Source organism: Drosophila albomicans, chromosome 2L, assembly GCF_009650485.2.
Source record: "Drosophila albomicans strain 15112-1751.03 chromosome 2L, ASM965048v2, whole genome shotgun sequence".
Lineage (NCBI taxonomy): Eukaryota > Metazoa > Arthropoda > Insecta > Diptera > Drosophilidae > Drosophila > Drosophila albomicans.
Genome location: NC_047628.2, coordinates 23,791,190 through 23,807,984, shown reverse-complemented (window position 1 = coordinate 23,807,984; position 16,795 = coordinate 23,791,190). Strand labels below are relative to the sequence as shown.

General features: G+C 37.8%; 2 protein-coding genes across 7 annotated transcripts in view; both read left to right on the top strand.

Moving 5' to 3' along the window:
• Positions 1-16,795, top strand: part of LOC117565553 (uncharacterized) — a 60,354-nt gene that overhangs the window by 26,341 nt on the left and 17,218 nt on the right. The window contains exons 7-9 of one of the 4 annotated variants that reach the window (XM_052003098.1): positions 1,132-1,352; positions 3,240-3,272; positions 3,333-3,385. In XM_052003098.1, the coding sequence (XP_051859058.1) occupies positions 1,132-1,352; positions 3,240-3,272 (254 nt within the window). In that variant the 3' untranslated portion in view covers positions 3,333-3,385. Of the gene's footprint in view, positions 1-1,131; positions 1,353-3,239; positions 3,308-3,332; positions 3,704-16,795 lie in introns of those variants that run through there. The other 3 variants (XM_052003097.1, XM_052003099.1, XM_034244718.2) reach the window with 3 other exon arrangements.
• On the top strand, positions 4,387-8,421 carry LOC117565554 (receptor-type tyrosine-protein phosphatase kappa). Of its 3 annotated transcripts, none has more exons than XM_052003101.1 (2): positions 4,388-4,722; positions 5,045-8,421. In XM_052003101.1, the coding sequence occupies exon 2, from the start codon at positions 5,177-5,179 to the stop codon at positions 7,277-7,279; it is 2,103 nt and encodes a 700-aa protein (XP_051859061.1). In that variant the 5' UTR covers positions 4,388-4,722; positions 5,045-5,176; the 3' UTR covers positions 7,280-8,421. The 3 variants fall into 3 exon arrangements, with proteins under 3 accessions (XP_034100611.2, XP_051859061.1, XP_051859060.1); XM_052003100.1 differs by having other exon boundaries at positions 5,042-8,421; XM_034244720.2 differs by having other exon boundaries at positions 4,387-8,421.

Sequence of the window (16,795 nt, the reverse complement as noted above, 5' to 3'; positions counted from 1 at the left end):
TATGTATACACTTAAGAGAGTCGGATGCACAGAGATGCACATAACAATAAGCAATTAGACATGAATTTATCTAGTAATAAATAAAAAGATTCAATCATCGATCGAAATAATATAAAGAAGATAACTAAAATCAAAGATAACTAAAATCAAAAAAAGTTAAGAAAACAACTTATAAATAAATTCAGAATAACTAAATGATATTTGAAGCTTGTTTATTGATTTATTCCTTTCATTTATACATATATGTGAATTTTCTACATTATAACGAAAACTTAATAAGTTGTTTTTCTAACTTTAAATACTCTCTAAACAAAGCAGTAACAATAAAAGTGTGAAAACACTACGGACTTGAAATATTTATTTTGTCAATCGGACAAGTTGACATGCAATTACAGAACTTTCGACGCCCAACAAATGCTTGATAAGAACTGCAGCTGCAAAACTTTAGAAAATGAGAGCTAAAAGCCACCTGGACTAGGACGTTGGCTTTGTAAATGGAACGTGCTTGACAGCGAGTGCAAAACAATTAATTCGTACATTTGTTGAAGAAATCATTTAAATTGTGTAGGAAGAAATATTTAATGACTCGCTTTCCCCGTTCTCTATCGCTGGTTGAGGAATGTCATTGGAAAGTTTGCTCAACCAGGCGAACTGCAGAAACAAAAACTCAACTTGTATAACAACTTTATGCAAACATTGCTCAACTTGCTGGCTAAAAACAAAACAGCAGCAGCAAAAAAACAAAAAAAAAAAAGTAAGAAAAGAATATGGAGAAAAACAATGAACAATAAGCAAGTATTTTGACAAGTGCTTGGCAAGAGAACAAAATAGAATATCACGAAAGAGATCAAAGCTGCTGGCCAAGACAAGCGTAAATATTGCATAACACAGCACAGCACAAATGCCATGTTAGGGATAAACTGACAGATAGACAGACCGACAGTCAGACGGAGACCACAATGAACAGAGAGCTCAACGGGGCAGCAAAGCAAATGACAGACCAGAACAACAATTGTTACTTATGCTTTAGTTGGCAAAAACAATGTCTTGTGCGAAAAGCAGACAAGTTTAAACTCAAAATTCAACTAATTCAACTTACGCTCTCAACTCTTCTCTCTCTCTGCCTTTTAGAAATCATCGATGCACACAAGAACCAACAACTCTGCTCGCTAACTGGCGTCGAAGGCGGCCATTCATTGGGTGGCTCGTTGGCTGTGCTTCGCACTCTGTATGCAATTGGGGTCCGTTATATGACACTCACGTCCACATGCCACACACCGTGGGCCGACTCAAGTTCAGCGGATGCGCCGACCTTCAACATGAAGCATGGCGGACTCACCATATTTGGCAAGGTAAGTGCTACGTTTACCTTTACCATCGCCTTTGCTTGCTTAGCTCCCTTCACAGCCGATTTAATGCTAATTAGTCGAACGGTTATCCGACCTTAGCTTAGTTCAAGCTTAAATTTCGCGTGGTGTGAGATGCGTAGTTGTTCGCCTCACAAGTTCTCTCTCTCTCTCTGCAACCTGCGGTCAACCACAGTCAACGCTTTGTTGGCTTAGCCATAAATGTGTGTGTGTGTGAGTGCGTTGGGGTGTGGGTGTCTGTGTGTGTTGCTGTATTGTATGACGGGTAGTTTTCAGAGTCCGGGCCATATTTAAGTGCTTGAGCTGCGTGCCCGGCGCCATTTCAGACAGCGCCATCGCCATGGAGGCACTTTGTGTGCCTCTAATGGGTCAACAGCTCTCTCAAATTAGGTGGGTACAGCAATTTACAAGAGCCACGCGGCTTTACGCCAGATTATCGTCTGGCTGGAAGGTACGCAAATATCTTAAATTAACTGCCACACCCAGTCCAGAATTTCGGCAGACCATTTTGGGTTGCTAGGTGACCAATATGATGGTGGATTTTCTACTAAGTACTTAATATTGATTAAATAGCCTACTTACAAAATATCAAAGCATCTTTGAATGGCTCTTTAGAGCATATTACACAGACTCGCTAATATAATGCCTTTACACATTATTAAAAAGAAGAGATATTTACTCTGCTTAACATTGACATTACTTGTTATATTTGTTTTACATTTTAAATTTAATAAAAATGCAAATGATGTTGATCTTTTGGCAATTAAGGTGGACTACTCAAATAAGTTGAACATAGTCCACTACTTTGTGTATTAATGAGTATTTACTTTAAACGAATTCTCAAAAATAAATTGACATTACAGTCACAGTAAAGTATATACTATAACAATACTGTTACAATTATACAACAAAAAAGTATATATTCCATTTGTATTATACTTAGTTTTCAAAAATAACATAGCATTTAAGATTAACTATGCAGAAATATTTCTTAGATCAAAAGAGACAGTAAATTTTAATAATATTCTCATTGAACTAAATTGCAATGCATTATTTACTTAATTAAATTCAGAACAATACATTTGGAACAACATTTTAATGCCGCAATTTATTTTTGAAAACAATATTCCACCTTTATTGTCTATAATAAAAAAACCCGCAATGAATTTCAATCATTTTATAATTGAGCCAAATTGCATTAAGATTGCACATAAGAAATAAGTAAACAATGGCTGTTTTATAAATATTTAAGTTAGAAAAAAGAATCGTTGCTCGTGAGTCATTCGCGCAATGTGTGTCGAATGCGACCCACTGTGCATATAGACAAAACATTTGTTTACATTTAAGAATTCTTTGACATACGTTCGTGTAATTATTTCGAAATTCGAAATTACCTCGAGAGCGCCAGCCAAAGCCAAAGCCAACAGCCGCCAACCACTTTAGCAGCAACAGCAGCATCATAATGATTATCAAATAAATGATCAAACATCATTACGATCGCAACACATGTCGAATACTATTGTTGTTGTTGCTGTTGTTTTTCTAGTTGTTGTTTATTGTTCATGGCATGCCTCGAGGGGTCGCGTCGCGCTTCCTCTTTGGCGATGGGCTCTTGCCAAATGCTATTTTAGAGGAGGTGCACACGGAAATGAAATGTGTGTAAATGTGAAAATGTGAAAATGTGAGAAAACCCACAAGAACAAAACAAATACTATGCAAACAAAACACATTAATACAGCAGCTAGCCATAACAGGAAATGTACAAATTTACTGCACAATCATTCGGTCAATATCAAACTCTTGTCATATAAATCATAATTTCATTTTTTGTTTATGCCAATTAAATATGGAAATTAAAATGCCAAACATCAGAAAATAACAGAAAATATGGACAACGAAAAATAAGTAAATCAAGAAAATCAACGTCACTTCCTCATTTAAATAACGGAATTTTCAATTACACAGCCCAAAACAATAGGCGAAAACAAAATACGTAATGAAAAGTGAAAATCACGCAATACGCAGGCGCCAAGAGAAGAAATGCTGTGAGCAAGAGAGCGAGAGCGAGAGCGAAATATTTAGGAGAGTTGGTTTAAGGCGAAATCATGTGGTAAATGGAAATTTTCGCTGTAACGAAAATGAGCGTGCAATGGGAAAATCGAAATTTTCATTCATACTATAAGGTGAATTGCACAGTGTGCGAAAAAATTTATGATGGAAAGCAAGCTAATAAATTAAATGATAAGCACCCCCATATGTATATTTAAAAATTATAAACAATGCTAACATATAGTTCTTATACAACACGCTGCGCTACAAATATAGACGAAAATATGAGAAAGCTGAAATGGATAAACCCAAAAAAAAATATATAAACATTATTTTCAAATATTTTCTCAAATATATATTATTATTGAAACAAAAGTAAAAAACAATAGATGCTAAAATGCTAATTGCTATATTACACTGACGCAAATAACGTATACGACATGTGAAAAGTGACAGGTGATTTATTGGTTTCTAAAATAAATCATGAAATTTAAGTAGGTAGAGCAAATATTATTTCAATTATGAAAGCAGAGTTTAAAATAATTAAATTGTATAAATTATTATTAAATTAGTTAAAGTTATGATGTTTTGAATTGTATTCAAATTTTTAACTACTCAAAATATTTTTAAAATTTTGTAAGAATTTTTTAGAAAGATTTCTTCATTGCATATTGTAATTTCCACTGACTTGAACAAGTGTAATAAATTGAAATATTGCTTCATTATATAATATCCTACGTGCTTATTCATATTGCACTCTTTTCAAATGCATTTCATGCCACTGTTTAGTGTTAACGTTCCGTTCCACCCGCATCGCTAAAAATACCCGTCACGCACCCACGAAGCGCCAGTCACATGGGCCATGGTGAAAATGTTGCCAGGCACTGTGCTCTCGCTCTTGGTGTCTCTCTCAATCTCCAGTTCTCTCGCTCTCGGTGTTGGTCGGTTCTGTGTGTAGAGGTGAAAGCGCAAAACATCGCCCAATGTTCGGACAGTCGCAATCGAAATTCGCCCCAACGAGGCAGTCAGCTGCAAATGGTAGAGACAAAAGGAAAACACACGCCAGTCAGCCAGCAGTCGTGTAGTGAAGTGAAGAAAAGCGATACACGAAAGGCACACAGCAAATAGAGAATCCGAACAACAACAACAGCAACAACAAAACATATAGCGAATCGACCAACAAAATAGAGGAAAAAAAAAAAAGAAAATATACACGACACATGAAAATTAGCCAAGACAAAAACAGAAAAGTTCGTGTGCATTATATATTTATAACGAATTCCGTTTAGCGCGTCGCATACAAAAGGTGAACAAAATACACAGAATTAAATTACTAACAAGAATAACAAAAAGCAAAGCAACAACAACAACAGCAATAACAACAAACAGCACAAAACCATATGCAATGCAAAAAAAAGAAAAATACTAATCCCAGAGCAAAATGCTGAGCCAAGTGAACAAATACTAATCGGTTACTTCCTCCTCCTACTATACTATATACATATATACGCAACGCACGAAACAACGCACACCTCACGCACACTCTCGCACAAACACACACACACACACACATTCCATACACACACTCCCTCACTCCTCCCCTGTGATTGATGATGACAACACAGCAGCAACTTGCGGCAGCAGCAGCGTCGACTGAGTCGGCGGCAGCGGCAGCAGCAGCAGCAGCGACGACGACAGAGGCAGAGACCGAGGCAGAGGCAGTGGCAGTGGCAGAGAACGGCAACAGCAACAGCAACAACATGACAGCAGCCACAACAACAGCTGGCAATGGCAGTGCGAGTGGCGGTGGCGGTGGCGGTGGCGGTGGCGGTGGCGGCGGTGGTGCCACAAAGCAGGGCAACAAACACAGGTCGAGGTCATCTGCACGCTACGATGACGTGGAGCGACAACAGCGAAAAAGTCGCGCCATCGTCTCCATACCGAACACCATCAAGCTGAGCATGCTCAACAGCGGTCTGCTCTCCTTTGAACGGATCAAACTCGAGGCGAGGGACGAGAACAATTCCCTCTCGAAGACCATACCCAATGGACCCATCGATGTGCGGCATTTTCTAAAGCTATGCGATCTGCGACGCAAATTCCCGGTGCTCTACAAGCTGGAGTTTCAAACGGCAGCCAAGGTGGAGACAAACACTTGTCGGCATGCGATGAAGAAGAACAATCAGGAGAAGAATCAGAATCCCAAGTGCATTCCATATGATTACAATCGTGTTGTCCTACAGAAGCTAACGGGTGTCGCCGACTCCGACTATGTGAATGCCTCCTACGTGGACAGTCTGCTCAAACCCAATGCATACATTGTGACCCAAGGTCCCGTCGAGGAGACTGTCAACGCCTATTGGCGCATGGTGTGGCAGGAGAACATCAGTGCCATTGTGATGCTAACGAAGACCTTTGATTTCGCCAAAGTGATGTGTGTACAGTACTGGCCACCCAACATGGAGGTGCATGAGACCTATGGCGACATACACATTAATATTGTGCGGGAAGAGCAGTTGGCCAACTTTCACATACGCACCTTTCGGCTGTACAAGAAGGGCGAACAGGGCGAAGTGACCGATGAACGTTTGATCCTGCAGTTTCACTACACCGAATGGTATTCTCATTCGTGTCCCTTTTCGAATGCGCTGCTCGAGTTTCGGCGTCGCGTCCGTCTGGTTGTGGGCAACATTATCAAGGACGAGGATGATGTGGATATGCGTGGCCCGATTCTAGTGCATTGCAGTGATGGTGGCGGTCGTTCCGGTGTCTACATGTCCATCGATGCCAACTTGGAGCTGGCCGAGGAGGAGGAATCCTTCAACGTTTTCGGCTACCTCAAGAAGTTGCGGCAATCGCGCAAAGGACTCGTCGAGAATGTGGATCAATACAAGTTCATTTACGACACACTCGAGGAGCACATCATATGCGGCAAGACCTGGTTTCCCGTCTCCGAACTCTCCGATCGCCTCAAGGCGAAGGCGCGTCGCAATTCGGGCACCAAGATGAACGAATACCAAGCCGAATACGATCAGATCTGCAAGCAGACGCCGCGTTTCACCATCGGCGATTGTGCGGGCGGACATCGAGCCGATAATCGCGAAAAGAATCGCGATGTCCTCTGCGTGCCGCCCGACAATTTCCGACCGTATCTGACCAGTTTCCAGGGCAACGCCTTCACCGACTACATCAATTCGGTGTTTGTCGATGGCTATACGAAGCCACGCGAATACATCGTCACCGAGTGGCCCATGAAGCATACGCTCGGTGAATTCTGGTCCCTGGTCTATGATCACGAATGCTCCGCCGTTGTCGTGTTGTGTCAGCCCCCGTCGCAGTCGCAGCAGTATCCATCGTTCTGGCCGAACAAGTCGAAAATGGAGAAATATGGTCCCGTGTTTAGTGTACACTATGTGATGTCCAAGAGCTATACGAACATCAAGCAATGGGAATTCAAGATCAATAAGAAGATCGTCTCGCTAACGGAAATGATGGCGGGCGTCAAGGCACCGACACGAACGGTGCAGCTCTTTCAGCTGACATGCTGGCCGATGGGGCATAAGGTGCCAAGCTCAACCAATTCGCTGGTGTATCTAATGAATATGGTCGAGATCTGGCGCAACAAGGTCGACTATGGACCCGTCTGTGTTGTCTCGCCCGATGGTCGCAGTCGTGCCGGCGTTTATTGTGCGGCAAACGCGTGCATCGAGCAGGTCATACAGCACGGCGAAGTCGATGTCTTTCAGGCGGTCAAGACCGTCCGGCGACACCGTCCACAGCTCGTCGAGAATATGACCGAGTACAAGTACTGCTACGATCTCGTGCTCCACTACGTTCTCCACTTTCTCAACAAAAAGGATTGAGCAGGATTGATTGTTTGATTTTTGATTTTGATTTGTTGTTTTTGCAGTCGAAATGCAGTCCATTGAGGAAATTCCCATTTCCCATTTCGACGACTGCTTTATGGTTAACAAACATTTTAGTATGTCCAAGTGGTCCACTTTTGATGCCTATACATCTATGGAACTGTAGAGCTGAGAGGGCTGAGAAGAAGGGCTTGGCACACACACACACAGGCACAGCCTTAAAGCAATAATACTGAGTATTTTTGTTGTGCACAAACACACACACACAAACACACACACAATTTGTGGAAATGCAATTTCCGAAACCGATTTTTGTAGATCCAACAATTGGAGTTGGATCATAGAGATTTTTAGATATATACTATAGATGTATGATTATTGATCTGTAACTGAATCTGAACTGTACTATGTGCCATGTCGAATGCCCTAATTGTTGTTGTTATTATATACTTATTATATATACATATGAAACTCTTAACTTTTAAAACTACGAATGAAGAAACAAAAAACTGTATGATTATGTTTACGATATAAATATATATATATATGATATACTTATGTGTACGTTAACTCTTAAAAACTTGCTACCTTATACAAAAATTGTTGATATATATCTAACTATTACTATATGATAATATTACTATATATATGACAAAAACAAAAAATGGAAATATATTTATTATGAATGTTATGTTTCTGTATAATGAAAAAAAAGTCGTCGACCACTTTAAAAAACGCTGTTGATAATTGTATTTTTTATTCATGTTACTTAGACCAAAGACCGAAACAAACCAAACTCGATACGAACTATTTGTTTTTTTTATAAACAATTTATACACACACACACACACACACACTCATCACACACACACTTCTGTATCTGTTATACATAAGTATAAAATTGTATATTTTCGCATTTCTGCATATTTGTCTAACAATTCAAGTGCATATAATACAAACACACACTGACACACTCATACAACAATATCTATATTTATATACATACATATATATTCTTGTAAATGTATTGAATTTATTTTTTTAAATGTGAATAAATCTGCATATGAATTTTGGATCGATTCCGTACGATACATTGGAGTAGGTTACAAAACGAAAACCAAACAAAAACTAAAGAAAAAAAAAAACAAAACCGAAAAACTAATTGATTTGTGTTTTATTTGTCAACAGACTCTTGGGAAGGGTTTAAATTTAGCAAATTCCTAAAGAAACTGAATGATTTATGATGCGAAGCAAAGCAAGCGAAAAGTTAATTGGATCGAAGACGAAACAAAACATTTGAGAATGTATCTAGTTTTCTTACTTTTCTATAAGTCAGAAAACTATTAATTCTTTAAGCACTCAGTATAATTTTTCTATTCGTTTCTAAACTTGATTCTAAACAAATTTAAATTTAAAAATGAAATGACTGCAAACAGTGGACTATATTTACATTGTATGTAAATACTGTGTGCACACTTTTTACTTCCGGCAACTGCATTTTGACTGCATTCACACAGAGATTTCCCCGAAGTCATGCCATAATCATTTTGTGTATTTATACGAAAGTCGTATATCCCCATGCGAATTACTTACAATGCCATAGCACAGATCCATTTGGCAGGCCGCCTTTACACATCTTTTGATCTTGCATTCCGCAGGCTGAGTCATGAAGCCACCGCCAACAACAACAACGGAGACAGATAAAAAGAAAAACACAAAAAATCAATCAAAATATTTTTTGCGCATTAATGGAAAATATATATTTTGCGATGGGCAAATTGAAAAGCGTACGTACATAGCGTTAAGTAAAGCCACATGAGATGATGATAAACAAAACAAGATGCTTCCCACAAATAATCGCGATTCGATAAAAACCTTGACCAGATTACAGTTTAATGCGTACAAATCAAACAGAGGCCTCCATTTATGTATATAGAGATATCGCTTGGCAATAAAGTGATGGATGCGTCCATCGAATGTGGGGGAGAGTGTGAAATGGAAATGGGGGAAAAGTGAAAAGAGGTAGAGTTGGGGATGGGGGTGCACTAAAGGTGTGGCCGCTATAAAATCGATAAATGACAGCACAGCTCTTTGGCTTTGGCTTTAGCGAGCAATAAAAGCCAACAACAATAATAACAACGGCCAGAGCAATAATAGTAAAACTTGAGCGCTCGCCATGACATCAGCAAAACTACGCGAAAAACAAATCGAAAAGTGCAGAAGAGAACAACTAAATGATACCCTAAGAATACATTTTCAGTTCACTAAATAATACAGTATAATTTCGGTTAGTTTAAACTCCATCAAGTATACGCAGTGTTCATCATATCCAAACTAAATTGAATAGAGGATGGAAATTTGGCAAAATTGGGTAAAATTGGGTAAAAACTGGTTAAACTGATTTAAGGCAGCTGAGAAAGTTTCGCATATTTTGATTATTTCCTATATTGTTGTTGTTTTTTCTGTTTTCGTGTTTTGTTTTGATTTTGCGCTTAGCTCATGTGGCGAGTAAAAATTGCCATTGTGTTTTTGTTGCCAAGCGGCATGCTTAAATTTTTAGCCAAATGCAAAACGAACAAATAGAGCAATACGTTTTGCTTTCCCCTTCTCCTTCCGCCCGCCGTGTCTTTCGACATTTTTTTTGGAAAATTTATTTATGAGCTATTAATACAAAACATGCGCGTGGCAAATTAATTCCTATGGCCATAAGAGGCGGTAAAATATGAGAAGTATTATGGCAAATTGAACAGTGGGAGGGAGACTGGGGATACAAATTAGTCACTGTTTGGTTTTTAGGCGCTCTTTTTAGTTTAAGTTAATTAAAAAGTCAGTGGCAATTAATTTTGGGGGGGGCATATGAAAATTGATGGCATTGTAAGCTCAACATGGTCATAAAACTAAATCACATATTTTTAATTGCCCATTGCCGAAGTAAGTGTGCGTGTATGTGTGTGTGTATGCGTGTGATTTATCTATATGTGTGTGCTTTGGTTTATGTTGTGTCCATGTTTACCTAAACATAATATTTTGCAAATTTGACAAATGCATTGAATAAATCATTTAATTAATTTAGATTACATGCAAAATTGAAAAACGATGGTAAAAGTTTAAAATATCATAAAACAAGTAAGAAAAGTACAGTGAAGTGTGCTCGACTGTGAGATACCTGGCACCCAATTTGGAATAAAAGCACAACAGTGCGGTATTAATTTTAAAATATATCAAATCAATATACCACAAAAATATGTCTAAGGATTAATTTGATATATTGATATAGTACATTAAAAATATACCATATTGTCAGCAAAGGCAACTAAGACTAGTAGTTTTATTATTATTGTTGTCTCTATTTCTTATGGTGTTCATACAGACAGTCGAATAAGGCTAAATTGCCTTGGGTGTTGACGTTAATCAAGAAAAAATGTAGTTTATAGGGTCAGAGATTCCTTCTTTTGGCTTTTACAAACATACATTTCCTAAGCGCACAAAGTTATAATACCCTTCTACCCCAAGGGGTGGCGGGTATAAAAAACATATTGGCGAGTAGATTTTTATAAATTCAGATACAAATTGTTAAGCTCTACTTATTTATGGTTATAAATACGGGTATAGTTGAAAATGTTAAAGAATAGTTAACAAAAATGTGTTGAAAAACTGTTTTATACTTTTTTAAATTAGTTGTTTAAAATCTAAGCCTAGCCTTTACATTGTGGCTTCAATATATAAACCTTTTCTGTTTAGAAAAAACACAGTCTGGCAAAGCTTAGTTAGCTAGCCATGAACGGTGTGTAATCTTACACCAATTACACACTGTTTACACATTTTCCCCCAGGAATTTTCAACTGAAGTCTCGCATTGTGCAAACACAGTGAGAATCAGAGAGAGAGAGAGAGAGAGAGAGAGAGGGGATTGAAAGAGAAGGAGCTAAACTATACGTACTTATTGTTCATTTCCCCAATGTGGCAGGAGGCATTTCCCATGACTATTGCATACACAATTTCATACACCCTCATATACACAATTGCCCTGCACCCTTCGCATTCCTTTTGGCCTGCCATTCACATTGCATTATTAGCCTTTGTTTGAGGCACTTTGTTGCATGGCCGCCGGCTGCGTTGTTTGGCTAATTCAATTATGCAACGTCTACGTGAGTTTAGCGAGTGTGTTATGAGAGGCTGCACAAGTGAGTGTGTGTATTTGTGTGTGTGTGTGTGTGTGAGTGCAATTGAAGCCTGGCATGCACACGTCTATTACACACCTTTATGCACACACTTCAGTCACGCATTTAGCCTGACCTGACCTCTGCCTCACACTCCACCTTGTCCACTATGTCACGATGTCATTAACATTAACAGGCAGCCGACGAATTATGCACAATAATAATTATAATAATGTGGAATGTGAATGAGAATGAGATGGCGAATGTGGAGGAAATGTATAAACATTATGACATTTATTTACGCCAGCGACAACAAGCCAAAGCAAGCTAAGGGGCACATAATGGAAAAAAAGAGTTCAAAACACACACGTGTCACAGTTTCCATGTTTCACGTGCTTGGGATGAAAACGAGTGGCACTAATTTGATATGACATGAAATTAAATTTAAATAATTAAACAAATGCCTTTTGTGCGGCGCAGCGCGCAATCGCTGCTTCAGATTCTGTTGCCTGTTGCCTTCAGGGGCATAGCATACTTTTGAGCGCCCACACATTTTAATTAAGTATTTATTTACCAGACTGGCTGAGAGCTACACGCAAAGTCAAAGCCGGGCCAAGTGCACGAGATTCGCGTTGCGCAGCACACAGAAACCCAAAGAAAAAACAAAATCCTGAGTCATAGATCAAAGGTGCGATTTCGCCTTATGATACTCATTTGTGCTGCGTGGGCAGAAATTGGATCAAAGCATTAAAATACAAATTAAAAACCAGAGATATGCAAAACACATACCAACCTTGAAAATAAAAAAGGTCAGTTTACGCCTTTAAGTTGCAAATAAAAAATGGAGAGAGTTGCGGTATTTTCTTAATACATTATTATTAGATTATATTCTTAGGTAAACAAGAAAAAAAACAACAGCAGAGTGTGCTCAACTGTGAAGCAAAACAGTGCCGAATATCACAAAAATACTACAAATATAGCGAATGTTATATTGATATATTGATAAAGTACTATATTGAAAATATACCATAGAGGTGAAAATATACCAGACTGTCAGCCAAAACAACTAAGACCCGATTGCTTAAGCTGTAATGAGTCATTCACAAGTATTTCTGATGGCACAAAGTCATTATACCCTTCTACCCTGGTAGCGGATATATAAAAATAGAATAACTTATTGTTTCTAATAACAGTTAATCAATGCTCTTTCTTTCAACACTTAATAATTGATGCCTTAACTACAAAACTAACTTGTTATTGTTATTCCACATTTCTGCCTGGTTTAATAAGTAATTATGGTACACACTGGAAGTTATTCAATTTTCTATTGCATACATTTGGGCGCTTGTTAAATTTCAATCGAAACAAATATTTACGCAGTGAGCATATGTTCAAGTTTAATTAGTTTGACAAATGCCTGTCGAAGTATGCTCAATGGCAGCATGCAGAGTGCAAGACTGAAAAATTCGAATCAAAACCAATATATAACTGAGAGGAAGAGAGAGAGAGAGAGAGAGAGAGACGAGCAAGAGTCTAGGATAGAGAGAGAGTCAAGGCGGAGTAGAGGCAAGGACAATAGTAAATGCCAAGCGAGACTATAGATTTAATTAATGTTAACACGACGACTTTGACATGCACACAATACAAATAGCACACACACACACACACACACAGTGCACTTGGCACTGCTGATGACTGACAAATTGAAACGAGCGGCCGTTTGACTAAGTGACTAAGTGACTGACTTTCCTCATGCGGTTCCAACCATACAACCAGAATGTATTGTGTGTGTCTGTGTGGGTCTTCTATGTGTGCTATTTGACGCGCATTGTCTTTGCTTTCTATATGTGTATGTGTGCGTATGTGTGGGTGTACGTCATGTCGAGGCTGCACAGCTGCCATTTGGTTTGCTGGCTCTCAAGTTGACTGCCTTGGTTTATTGTAAACATGTGTGCTAACAACTTCAGACTGTCCGTTTCTCCAATTGAGCTCTACTTTCCACATGCAAGACAATAAAACACGCTCTCAACTCACACACAAGAGCACGAAGACAGTCTTATATTTGTATATAACATATTATATTTCCAAGTGCATTCACATTAAAGTGTTAATTTAGTGAATATTTCACATCAAATTACTCATTAAAAGCAAATTATAATATGAATATGCAATTAATTTAGCTACTCAAATCTACATTTAATAAGGAAATTGTTAATTGTTTAATTACTAGTGAATAAGAGATTTGTTTCTTATTTAACTGTCGAAGTATTTCTTGTTTTACACATCACTTAGTTAATTAAATCGCGTGCTAGATCAAAGCTTTTGCTTTTAAAAAGAGGTTGTCAAAGTGTCTCAGATAACATACATGTTATTTGCGTTGAACTTTTAACTCCACACATGTTTTTATACCACATTTCAGTCAATCTAATTAACGCTACTGATGCAACCGAGCAAGTTTTATGTAAAGCAATTCCAACTAATAAGTTTTAATCATTTTCATATGAAAGCCACACAAATGCATTTTTTTCACAGTTTCATTTAAACAACTAACAGCAAAAAGAAAAAAGAAGTCACTCTATGCACAATTTCATGGAACTAATTTAAAACGAAATGCATGAAAAAGCAGTTGTTGTTGTTGCTGCGAGTTATAATGAGCTATACACAAATAAACAGCTCGACAAATTTTATAGAGCCTTTTACACTACGCTACAAAATTGTGAGATATGAGCGCGGTCTGCCTGTGTGTGTGTGTATGTATGTGTGTGTGTTCATATTGTTGCCTTGTTCATTATGTATTTAATTATGCTTTTGTGCATTTTACAACATACACATACACATACACACACACACATACGTTGTACATATAGACAAGCTAAGCCACGTAAAGTTTTATGCAGCTAGTGAAAAAGTTTTGACAATGCCACGCCTCTTGCCCTTGCCCACGACCCGCTTTCCCTGCGTCACTTCCATGGTTAAATGTCATTAACAATTTTTGTGAGCTCCGCTGCTTCAACAGCTCTGGCAACTTGAAACTTTATGCGTTTTATAACAAAATTATAGTTTAATATTTAATTAAATATTTTTCAGCTTAGCAGCGCTTATGTGGCTACCCCTTCACCTCTCCCCCTCTCTCCCCCTTTCGTTCTCTAGGCCAGCTGACAAGAGCAGAGCAAAAAACAAAAGGTTTATAATTTAATTATGCGCTGCTGGCTACAGCTGCAATTTTTGAAGCCGCCATGTTTTGTGGTGCACGTGCATCTGTCTATGTGAGTGTGTGTGTGTGTGTGCGTGTGGTGCGTGGTGCTGCAATTGCATTACATAATTAGTTGGCAGTTTTTAGTGTTGTTGTTGTTGTTGTTATTGCCGCAGCTGGCGCTTTGTCAGTAGCGTATGCCATTAGCCAAATCAATAAATATTTGATTATAATTGTTGATTTACAATTATTTGTCCAAATATCCTGCATAAATTAAACATATGACAGCAACAAACCGAATGCACCCAGGTAATAAAATCAGATTTCAATAATTTATAGACTCCTCTGCACTACTTCACTAAAAGGCCAGAATATTAAATTGCATTTTACACATTTGTGTATAGTCTTCTTCTCTCTATTGTCTTGACCGAATTGATTGATTGCTCTCAATTATTCTTACACTCAACTTGTACACAGCTGAATATTGAAGTGGAATATTGCGATTAATTATTAGCCAAATGCAGTGTATTAAATTATCAATTCTATTTGATTTCATATCCATAAATTTTCATTATAAAATTTATCGCTACTTTTGAAATTGCAACTATTCGCCATATTTTGCTCAACTATGGTATATTGTTCATTAATTTTAGTCACCGCACACAGCAAACCACAAAAATCCATATTTGATATCAAACTTATTAAATTTCCTCTCACAAATTATATTGTTAATGGTCTCGTCCTTGACCAAACAAACCGAACTGTGCAATTAGAAACATTCACAACACTCCAGAGCATAAATTGACCACACACAGAAATCACTCCCTCTCCCTCCTCTCTCTGCCCCCTCCACTTCATGTGTCTCGATTGGTTAGAGGAATATGAGAGACTCTTGTAATGTTGCCAAATACACTTCATTAAATATCGAATATACAAATAACCATTTACCAGAAATAATTTAATAGCATTTATGCATATTATTTGACAATAGAAACTCATTCCCCTTCCCCCGCTGCCCTTGTCTCTACCATGTTTCAACTGCTGATACCTCTTCAGCATAATTGATAAGCCTCATGACAATGGTAATATAATTATGCAGTGGAAATGATGGCACTGAAGAGACTGTTTGGGCAACTTTAGCATATTGCAAAATACAATAATGTTCAATTAAAATCCAGAGTGCTTTGATATGTGATACAAAAGGTAGCAATAACAACAACAGCAATAACAGCCACAGCAATATCAACTGTGGCAATTTAAGACTCATGCCTCGACAGCTACGAAAGCAAAGTAAATTTAATTAAGTGGGTGATTCAGGTGTTGCCATTTCCCACTCATGTAATATACAATGTACGACTCTGATTACCATGATTGATAGTGCAGCCTGACAGCAGGCTCTGACTAATGTACACGAGAGAAGTCGTCGCAATACACACACACACACACAACACACAACTTACATATAATTCCAGCTTCCACTTCTTTAGAAAGTTGTGAATCGAGTGACAAGCTGCAAGATTGATATGCGAAAGCTTTGCTCTCAATCACAGTTTGTTCTACAACTGTTGGCAACATTTTAAATGCCACCGAATTAAACTTGAATCAATCAAAGCAATGAAAATGTAAATCTTAAAAAGAATATTTTCATTTTTATATTTATACCTTGAATAATTGAATTAAACTTGAATCAATCGGAACAATACAAATGCAATAGTTGAAAAGAAACAAAATATTTAAAATATTTTTGATATCCACTTTGAAATGTTTGTTACCTTTTGTGGCAGGCATTTTTACAAATATTTTAATCGATGCAAAGAATTAGAAACTAAGCGAGCAACAATTTCATTTAATTGCAACAAATGCGAGTAACTTTCGCCATCTTTTTGTAAAAGACTTCGAAATTCCTTTCAGGTGAAATACTCAGCAAAATAAGCAAATATTTATTTGCAATTTAAATGCATAGCTGAGTGTGAGCATTACGGTCATCTATGGGAATTACAAAATGATTACGTTTTTGTTATGTAAATTCCCAAAAAATGTCAGCATTTAAACGTCGATCGGTGCAAATTGATGCCCACCTGTTATACGCCCCATTTTGTTGCATGTTTATGTGTCTGTATGTATGTGTGCGGCACACATAAACGCCTCTGCATATTCTGCA

Coding starts and splice junctions, on each gene's coding strand:
- LOC117565554 (XM_034244720.2), top strand. CDS start 5,027: ATGATGACAACACAGCAGCAACTTGCGGCAGCAGCAGCGTCGACTGAG.